The following is an 11,239-nucleotide window of genomic DNA, read 5'->3' on the forward strand; positions in this document are numbered from 1 at the left end:
ATATAGGATATGCTTATTTATTATTGGAATCATATATAATGAGGTTGCAACACAACTAGTAAGAGATTAAGTCAATTTAATTTAAGTTAAGTTGAATAGTCCAAATAAAAAAAAATTAAACTCAATATGTTTAGATTAAATTAGGTTAGCTTGTATTACCAGATCATCTAACCCATTAACAACTCTAATAATCTATATCTAGTATGGTTCCACTAAAGTTATTGCACTTTTATAACTTTTATCATAGCTTCTCTTATATAATAGAAGACAACCTTTCAATATGTAGTATGAATTTTTAGTGTTAAGTTTTTAGCTCTTGAGTTTGCTTTCATTTCTCTTCCTTTATTTCTTTCCACAAGACTAAAATTATTTCTATATCTCAAACCCTAAAAGAACTTTCAGAGAAAGTTAACAACTTTTCATGACAAATCGAAGCTAACAACAACCTCTGAGCTTCGAAGCTATACAAGGAATTCTCTTTAGCAGGTAAAAATATATGTTGTTCTTATTTTCCATATTTATTGAATTAAAAGTTTATTGTCATTATTTGATAGTTTGCACTATATATGTTTACCATGCAAAAATCATATGAATGAAAGCATGGGATTTCACGTGTTTGGAAACTTTCTGTTTTCAATATTACTATTGATTTTATTGAAAATTTTTTGTTATGCTTCTAAATATTTTAAAATTGCAGCGAAAGAACTCATGAACTGGTCTGTGTTCAATCCATTTATGACCTTAAAATAAATCGGTCTAAAATCTGATAAACTCATCAAAATTGAAAAAGAGAAATCAATAAAAATTCGTCTAAAACAATAAAAGCTGGTTCACAACGAGTCAACGAAATTTTTATAGCAAAAAAACATTATTTTGACTTTTTTCTCTCAAACATCGAAAGTATTTGTACTTCTTTTCAATTATAAATTAAATTTGTTGTTAAGAAATATTATTTTGTATTTTTAAATCATACCTCAATACGATAGTATATTCTATTTTTGGCTTGATCAAGTTTTAAATCATAATAAATTTGAAAACTTTTAATTGAGTCCATATTAAATTTTTGTGGTTCATTGAGTCTTCAAGATATATAACTTTAAAATTGAACTTTACTATTAGATTTGTTTGTTAGTTATATGACATGGCAATTATCTTCCATTGTCACCCATTTAAATATTGTGACATAATTTCATTGTAAAAGATTATAAGATGAGATATTTCTTAAGGATTTATTGTATTATTTACATAAAATTTTTATAATTTTATATATTTTTATAAATTTGTAATTTTACTATTTATTATTTTCTAATTTTATGATTTTATAATATTCTAACTTATATTTTTTTTTAATTTTAATTTATAAATTTATAATTTTTTTTAGTTTTAAGAATGATTATAAAATTCTAAAACGATAAAATGTTATAAATTTAGAAAATTATAAAATTATAAAATTATAAATTTTTAAAATTATAAAATTATAAAATCACAAAATTATAAATTTATTAAATTCTAAAATTCTAAAATTATATATTTTTATTTTATATTTCATAATTTTATAATTTATATTTATTTTATTTTATAATATCGTATATTTTTTATATTTTAAATTTTATAAATTTATAACCTTTATTAACTTTAAGAATAGTTTTGATTAAACACATAAACAAATCTTTGAGACATCCTCGCTATTATGATTTTTTGTGATGAAGTATTATGTGGTGGTATTTAAGTGTGGTCACAATGCAAAATAACTACCATGTCATATAGATGACAGATAACAATACAATTTAACTGATCTAACTGCACCACACATAAATTTGAGAATTCAATAGACCATGAAACTTTCTTAAAAAATAAACCGAAAATTTTTAAATTTATCATAAATCTAAAATATAATTAAGCCTTATTTTTATGTTAACTAAACACTGAATATCTTATCGTTAAGGTTTTTAAGACTTCTAAAATGATGTTATACTTGGGTTAATTTGCTAATACTTGTTCAATAACTTATTCAAATGTTTTCACACATCATAATATATATGTATTAGCTCTCATTTTACATTTATGGGTTGTTTTTATATTTACTTAGACTTATGAATGAATAAGTGTCTTCTCGTGCATGTTGAGATTTTAATAATTTATTATTAAATAGTGCCATGTTGTTCTAGACCAAAAGAACCTACCCTAGTTTCTTCAATTTTAATTAACCCTATCTCTACTCTATTTTGTGAGTGTTATAAACCAACCAATTATGGATACGAAGCAATTTAAAAAAATAAATTAGTGGTCCGAATGCACTATTTTGCTTTTTTAAAAGAGAAAAAGAGAAAGAAAACTAATGCATGCCTCGAACACTTCTTTGATATGCTTAAATAACAAGAGTTTTGGATCTAGTAATTATGGAGGATGCACTTGAATCGAAGTTCCAAAAATATTTGTAATCTATTTATAAACATAGTCTAATGATTGATAACACATCAATTAAATAATATTCTTCACGTACACATTCACAATTTTTTATTTCACAAATCATCATTTCCGTACAACATCAAAGCTATTCACAATTTTTTATTTCACAAATTACATCATTTCCGTACAACATCAAAAAGCTATCGTTATAACTTATAAGGTTTCAGTTTTAAGATTAAATAAATTTATTAAGCGGAAAATATTTAATATATATATATATATATATATATATATATATATATTAATCATTATTTTCAAGCACGAATAATTTATAAATACTATAATTATATACACAAACATTGATTATCAACTTAGAGAACAAAATAACTATTGTATATATGTAGTAACAATTTATCATTAAGATATACAAATTATTACTATTTTTTTTTCTTTAATATCTTAAACTTGATTATATTAAGGCAATTCAAATATCACTTTTATACTATGTATGCTTGAAATTTATGTATTGTTAGCTTTATACAATTTTCATACTTTATATCATGTCAAATATTCATTTATATATCGTCATGGTGACCTAAAACAATACTCATCCATGAATTATCCTTACATGAAAGGTTGAAAAATATCTCAACCAAGTGGAAGCAAATGGAGGTATAAGATTATGTAACTATAGAAAGTATCATTAGATATTAATTTATGTATCACAATCTCAATTATCATTTCGTTAAGGTGCTGTGGAAAGTATCAATTGGTATCACATGCTAGTTATTTCAAAATTAGTTGCTATTATTAAACAATATTAAAAGTGGTGTGAAGTGACACAAGTGCAAGTATATGTGAGAAGCATGTTTTTTCAATTAAAAGGCAATGCTACTGGTACATCCTAGATTAAACAAAAATATTTGTCAGTATTCAAAATATCTTTTGCCTTTAATCGAAGGAAGAAAATAAAGGGTAAATTGTTAATTAACTGTGTGCCATTATTCTGATTGGAAGCCATTAAAGTTGGTGTTCATAGCTTTTTCACTCGTGTGTGCATATTTTTATAAAAGGAGGCTCACATTTCACTAATTGGTGTGAAGTGTCTTGAATAGTTTTCAACTCTGAGGTTGCTGCAATTCCACCTCTTCCACCATTTTTTTTTCTTTCTTTTTGAGGTAAGAATAGGTTGTGTAATGTGTAATAGTAGTAGATGCTTGTGTTGTTTTTCTTTTCAAGTTTTCTTGAATTGAATGGTTTATTATATGTTGATGATGATGATGATTAATACACGTTTAGTTACTTATGGTGTTTTCCAATTCTGGCTTTCATTTCAATTAACCAAAAACAGAATAGAAACTTTGCTTCTTTTTTTATTTCTGAAAGAAGTTGCTGAACTTACCAGGTTTCATGCATTTCGAGAATCTAAAAAAGAAAAAGAAAAAAACTTGTTATTGTTACCTCATTAAGTAGCAGTTACAAAAGAAGGGAAAAGAAAACTAGCATGTTGTACATTTGTATGGTTTATAAGTACTGGTTTTTCTTTAAACCAAAAAGCTGATATGCAACTCTGCTATATATAGATATCTCAGATATATTTCTATGGTTTAGTTGCATCTTGTAAGTACTTTTTTTCAAAAGTATACTGTTTTGATCATTTTAAAATACAAAACAAACTATTTTATTGGTATTGTTGTGTTGTGTTCCTTGGTTATTGCTATTGCTTGGTTTGTTGGTGTTCTACCCTTCTTTTTTTCTTTCAGTTTATTTATGAGCTTGTTAAGTTCTTATCCTCAAGATGTTTTTCACCATAATTACTCCTTTAATGTTTCTTCTATGCTTTGAAACACAGTTAACTTTATTTTGTTCAAAGTTGTTATGCTTTATAATTTCAAGTTCAAGAGTCTGATTCATGATGCAGCGTAGTTTAACTGCACATACCATGAAAATATCTATATCTAATCTGTTTGATCATTATTAATCTTCACTGATAATGATGATTCACTTAATTCATGTCTACAAGTAGTAGATCAATAAGAAATGGTGTCTCAGGATGGATTTTCACGAATTTAGATTCTATGCTGGATTTATATGTTGTTTCTGTTGTGTCTTTAAAATATACTGATAAACACTAATTTTAACATTTTAAAATATATTAAAAAGATTTTTAAAATACCAATTTTGGGGTATTTTTGAAGGCAAAACGGAGTAGAACACTTAAAAATCCTATTGTGTTGGCCTAAGGTGAAGTTCTTCCATGACAGGAAATTTCAATTACTGATCAACTGTTATTCCATGACAGGAAATTCAACCAAACAAAATTCTATTGTGTTGGCCTAAGGTGAAGTTCTTGAGAATTCTTTGAAATTTTGGGAACTGTTGCTTGTTCAATCACAACAATGGCACTGGCTCCTACTTCAAAAGTTGTTCTTGGTTCAGTGGCCTTTTTGATCTTCTGGGTGCTAGCAGTTTTCCCAGCTGTGCCTTTCTTACCCATTGGGAGAACTGCAGGGTCTTTGCTGGGTGCAATGCTTATGGTGATATTCAAAGTTCTTGGTCCAGATGAAGCTTATGGTGCAATTGATCTTCCAATTCTTGGTCTTCTTTTTGGGACAATGCTTGTTACTATTTTTCTTGAAAGAGCAAACATGTTCAAGTACTTGGGGAAATTGCTCTCTTGGAAAAGTAGAGGACCAAAGGACTTACTCTGCAGAATCTGTTTGATTTCTGCTATATCAAGTGCTTTCTTCACCAATGACACTTCTTGCATTGTGTTAACTGAATTTGTGTTGAAAATTGCAAGGCAGCATGATCTTCCACCCTACCCTTTTCTTCTTGCACTTGCTTCAAGTGCTAACATTGGATCCTCAGCAACCCCTATAGGGAACCCTCAAAATCTGGTTATAGCAATTCAGGGTAAGATATCATTTGGGAGGTTTCTGATGGGTATTCTTCCAGCTATGGTTGTAGGAGTTGTAGTGAATATTGTTTTTATCATAGTCATGTATTGGAAGGTACTTTCTAGTCCTAAGGATGAAGAGAATCAAATTTCAGAAGTTGTAGTAGAAGAGGAAGCTGTTTCTCATCAGTTTTCTCCAGCCAGAATGTCTCATTTGAATCCTCAAGAATGCAATGGAAGTCTAGAACTTGGTAATGCTGTTCCAAACCCTTCTCTTGCATTGGTTTCTTCTCAAGTTCATGTTATTAAAGACCAATCAGCAACAGGTGTGAGTGAAGTTCAGATGGTTCATAGTGGCACAAAGGAGGAAACTAATCCTTCAAAAAGTGTTGCAGCAGTAGTAGATAAACCTGTTGTGGGACTTGTTGTGTCATCTTCAGAAGGAAAGGACTATATGAGTGTAAAATGGAAAAGGGTACTGTGGAAATCTTGTGTTTATGCAATCACATTGGTGATGTTGATTGCCATGCTTATTGGTTTGAATATGGCATGGACTGCAATTGCAGCAGCAATAACTTTGGTGGTTCTTGATTTCAAAGATGCAGGGCCAAGCTTGGACAAGGTAAATAAACTTGAATTAGACGGTATTAAGAAGTAGATTTTAAATCTAACTCGGTCGTACAAAATCGGTTTTAATTAAGTTTAAAGTTTCCTTCTTAACGCATTCAAAATCTCTTTCTACATTTAACATGCTAGCTATTGTTTTTCTTGTGTCAATTGAACTTCAAACAGATTCTTAGTGTGATTTTATTTCTTGGAACAGGTATCATATTCACTTTTGATATTCTTCTGTGGAATGTTCATCACAATAGAAGGGTTTAAGAAAACTGAAATTCCAAGTGCTATGTGGGATGTAATGGAGCCCTATTCTCGCATAGATCATGCTAGTGGAACAGCTATTCTTGCTGTAGTTATACTTGTCCTATCAAATTTGGCTTCCAATGTTCCAACGGGTAAGCAAGCACATGATCATCATATAAATTTTTTTGACATGTCAAATACGTTTGAGACTGATGTTTGAGTTGTTTACACTGTTTGACATATTTTAACTCAAATGTCAATTCAGAACACTGTTTAACAAGCCAAAAATAATTAAAAGGACTTTATTCATTTATTCTTAAAGTTTAGAGACCAAAATGTATCAAAGTTTGGAACATGAACGAATTCCAATTTCACGTTCAAATTTAAAGACTAAAAACATATTTAACCCAGTTAAGATCTACCCAGATCCATTTTCATTTGATGTATCACAATGTTGTGTTCATACTTTGTAGTTCTGTTGCTTGGAGCAAGAGTTGCAGCCTCAGCTGCTGCAATTTCGAAAGCAGATGAAGAGAAGGCATGGCTAATCTTAGCTTGGGTTAGCACCATAGCAGGGAACTTTTCATTGTTAGGATCAGCTGCTAATTTGATAGTGTGTGAGCAAGCTCGTCGTGCTCCAAACCTTGGATACAATCTAACCTTTTGGACTCATCTAAAATTTGGACTTCCTTCTACTCTTATAGTCACTGCAATAGGGTTGACACTCATAAGATGAAAACAATTTACTAAACTTCAAAGAACATTGTTGTACAACAAGTTTACACTAGTAAAGTCAGTTCATTGTAGTATATTTTAAGGTTGTTAGAAAATATATAGATAGATGAACAAGGAATTAATTTTCTCTGTTTTCTGTTGTTAATGTCATCAAAACAACTGTGATGTCTTTGCTCAAAGTTTGTTAGGAATGCTTTGAATTTCAAGTTGTAATAAATGTTAGCTTGGGAGATATGTAAAATCTTTGCTACAACAATTTACTTTTTTTCTATAAAGCCAATTCACAATATATAAATGAGGTACAAATTTTATCTTACAAATAGATTTTGTGGAATTGAGTTAGTTTTTAAAACTCACTTCTAACATATTATTAGATGAATATATTTTTTTTCTCTTCAACCATGTAAGATAGTATTAAAAACAAAATAGAAATTTTAAACTTCAAAATAATATTTTAAATATAGTTAAAATTGAAATATTAAAAACATGACCTTTTACTTCTTACATTTGAAATTAATTAAAAAATTATAAGTAATGCATCAAACCTTTTACTTCGTTACAATGCCATTGAATCTGAAAACATAATACCTACCTTTTTAAGGATAGAATATGATACAAAGATTGAAAAAGACTCAATTCATAAAATATTAGACAAAAATATGATAGGGATTTTCAACTATTCTTGTGTATCTTTCCAATGCAATTAACTTTATACTAATGTATCTTTACTTATATCTAGAGATATGGTGGAAGAATAAATTAAAGAAATATTATTATTTAAGGGCAACATGTACTTAAAAAACTAATACTTTAACATGAATAATAGAATAAGCAAAACTAGTATAAGTGGGAGTGGAGCCCAAAAGAGCATCAAGTAGTTAGTCCGTACAATTGAAGAGTGAGTTGTTGTGGAAAATCTAAGTGTGAGCACAACCAAACATGCCATCACTATCATCTTCACAGTGTGACAGCACATAAAGGAACTTGCTTCCTCTATGGCACATCTATTAAAAAATATATATATTTAAGATTTTACAAAAGTTATTATATAATATTTTAATATATTTTATCACCATCTATATTAATGTCTTTTTTTCTCTTTTCTTTTATAATTGTTTTATTTCACTATAACAGAGAAAAAAGTTATTTCACGTTTTATTGATATGTAAACAGTAAAGAGTAAAAAAGAGTGATTCTATTGGAATATTTTAATATAATTATATTTTTGGCCAATCAGGTTGAGTTTTATTTGTCACACTCAAAATTGATCGACACAACTCAATTCAACTATATAATAATTTTATCATCGCAGATAATTTTATATTTTATCGTTTAATAGTATTTTATATGTATAATAACTAAAATATATTAAAAATGTATTATGAGTCATTTTCTGTAATAAATAATTATTTTTAAATTACTGAATTTGATAGTATATTCCAACGCAATTTAGTTATATTTAGATTACTTTAAATTTCTGAGAAAAAAATAAATAATAAAACCAATTTAACTCAATTTAATTAAATTGAAAATTAAACTAAATTCAACTAGTAGACCCTAACAGATAATTTATGTGAGACCTTATGGGTGATGTCAAAATGGATTTTAACTTCCAACCCTGGATTCATCACAGGTTTGAATCAGGTTGAGTTGAGAAAAAATATTTTTTTTTAAAAGTGGGTTGAACTCAACCCAACTCACTTAACACACGGATTAAACAAGTTCAAGCCAGATTGAAGGTGGGTTGACTCACTTAACCCACCAACATTTTTTTAAATTTTTTTTATAACTATTTACTACTCTTAATTATATAGGTTCACAATTTCATGTTTTTAAATGCTAGAATATTGTTTAATAATATTTGAATAGTTTGATTGTTTAATTATTTGATTATCAAGTTAGATATGTTGATACTTTAATATTTAATTATTATCTTTATAATAAATTACTCAGACAACTATCTTATAAACATTTTTTTCTAAATTAGCATGACAAAAATGTATAGTTTTTTCATTTATATTTTGTTGAATAACATGACAAAAACTTTGTAATATTAGTCCTTTTTTCTTGAACTATATGAACACTTTCTTGGAAACTATTCATCATATATTGGTGTTGAGTATGATGAAGACATTGGTTCTTGATTTTACTGTGATTGTCATCTCATGGGTTGCTTAAAAAATCATTCAAATATTTGAATATTTAAAAATAAATTTTTTTTTCTTTTTTTATGTAGGTTGGTGAGTCAACCCACTTAACCCACCAATGTGGTGGGTTGAGCCGGATTACAAATTTTCTAGCTCACCATAAAGTGAGTCGGGTTGGGCTCATTCATTTTTAACCCGGCTCGTGGTGAGTCAACCTGTGTGAGCCAGTCCACCCTTCATCACATTTTACAAAATGGTCAATCGATAAGCATACATGAATAAATAAAAAATAGTCGTCAAATGACTTTAGGTGTTTTTTTTTAAAAAAAAGTCAAAAAATTATTGATTTGAGAATTATTCCTTTTCAAATACGGGTTTAGACGGAATACTAACTTAAATGAGTACGAACTTAAATGAATATCTAGCGGACTTAAATGAATGTCTAGCAAACTTAAATGAATGTCTAGATAAATTTTAATAATTTAATTTCTTTATATATTTTATTTATAGAATTCAAATGATTTTGTGATTTTTTTATTTTTCATTTTTTTAATATATAAAAAGTTAAGTATGAGGTACACTTCATATTTTAAGAAAATAAGGTGATACTATGCTTACATAAATTTTTAAAATATCAATAATTTATATTTAACATATTTTCATCAATATGATTATTTATAGTTACATATTATTGATATATGAAATATTAAAATTAAGTTTGAATATTATTTGGTTCGGATTAGATTCACATCAAGATAGTTAATTGGTTAATTTAGTATAAAAATTTAATATTCTAAAATTTATATCCAATAAATTAGTTGGATATAAATTATTTGAGTTGTGGATTAATTTGAAGTTATTATAGTATAATTTTAGTTTATACCGAGTCAACCTTTTTTAAGAAAATAAATACTTTTATTTTAGTTTTGAATAAATGATACAAATATTTCAAATCTTTAGTTAAACAAAAATAACATATGTGACTGTAATAATTATTTTTATAATAGACTATAACTTTATATGATTTATTACTAAATTTTAACAAAAAATATTACACAAAAAAAGTAAAATTTAAAATACATTTACAAATTCATAGATATTAGAACATTATTTTCGAGCAAATTAAACCATTAAGCTGTAATTCTCCTTTTGAACTTAATCACTTCTATCTATTTTATTCAACTTTATGTATGGAATATTATTCATTTACTCAATTCTAACCGATAATACTCCCAACATTCTTTAAAATCTCTTTGAATAGATTCGATGATTTTTATTTGCATAAGAGTACTTAAAAAAAGTTTAGAGTTATTGCAGATTTGATGCAATCGATGATAACTTTTGATATTTTATTTGTATAAATAGGTTATACTTTATATATTAAAAATGTTGTAGGTAGTTTCTTTATGGTTATCTAACATAGCTAAAGAAAACAATTTATTTGAAATTTTTTTAACTTTGTTTGAAATCTTTACTTCTATTTTAATAGATTAAAATATATTCAATTTATTAAAATATTCTTTTATGTTTTTTTTGGATTTGAAATAAAAAATATTTTAATAATTTGAATTTATTATTTTACATGAACCTTTAAGTATTTGAATTTCATATTGTTTTAATGGATTAAAAATATATTTGAATGGATTAAAATATTTAAACAAGTAATTTCATTAAACTCACATCTATATGCACAAGTTATTTCAAGCAATCCATATATTATAAATTCTAAAAGTTTTACATTTTTTCCAAAACTTTGAGATAAATTTTGTATCTAAAGAAAAAATTGATGAAGTTGTTATATTGATTTAATGACATCGTTATATTGAGCAAATCAAATTGAGATTACAATTTGTTTTCTTTCTGACACAAGTTTAAACTAAAATAACATATAGGTTTCAAAAGGAGATTAATAGAGCACGAGACATTTGGCCAAAATAGTATAATGTTTAATAATAAATAATCTAAAGAGCAAGAACAACATAATATTTTTATATTCATTTATTCGAACATTTTGGACTATACACAATTTATCTTTAAAGAACTCTTAAAGGGTTTCACAATCAATCATCGAACAAAATGCATATACTCTTGACAACACGAGTACATAGATCACTACTATATTCGTTTTTGATATTCTATTAAGAATAAGAACTTCAATATTTTTTCATCACTTCTTACTACATCCAAA

General features: G+C 26.8%; 1 protein-coding gene across 2 annotated transcripts; it reads left to right on the forward strand.

The window, feature by feature from the left end:
- The first annotated feature begins 284 nt into the window (after window positions 1–284).
- Window positions 285–7,160, forward strand: LOC114182584 (silicon efflux transporter LSI2-like). Of its 2 annotated transcripts, none has more exons than XM_028069480.1 (4): window positions 285–486; window positions 4,712–5,930; window positions 6,132–6,321; window positions 6,643–7,160. In XM_028069480.1, the coding sequence occupies exons 2-4, from the start codon at window positions 4,809–4,811 to the stop codon at window positions 6,903–6,905; spliced, it is 1,575 nt and encodes a 524-aa protein (XP_027925281.1). In that variant the 5' UTR covers window positions 285–486; window positions 4,712–4,808; the 3' UTR covers window positions 6,906–7,160. The 2 variants fall into 2 exon arrangements, with proteins under 2 accessions (XP_027925281.1, XP_027925282.1); XM_028069481.1 differs by lacking the exon at window positions 285–486 and adding an exon at window positions 3,445–3,587.
- The last annotated feature ends 4,079 nt before the right edge of the window (window positions 7,161–11,239 follow it).

Source organism: Vigna unguiculata, chromosome 4, assembly GCF_004118075.2.
Source record: "Vigna unguiculata cultivar IT97K-499-35 chromosome 4, ASM411807v1, whole genome shotgun sequence".
NCBI classification, from domain to species: Eukaryota; Viridiplantae; Streptophyta; class Magnoliopsida; order Fabales; family Fabaceae; genus Vigna; species Vigna unguiculata.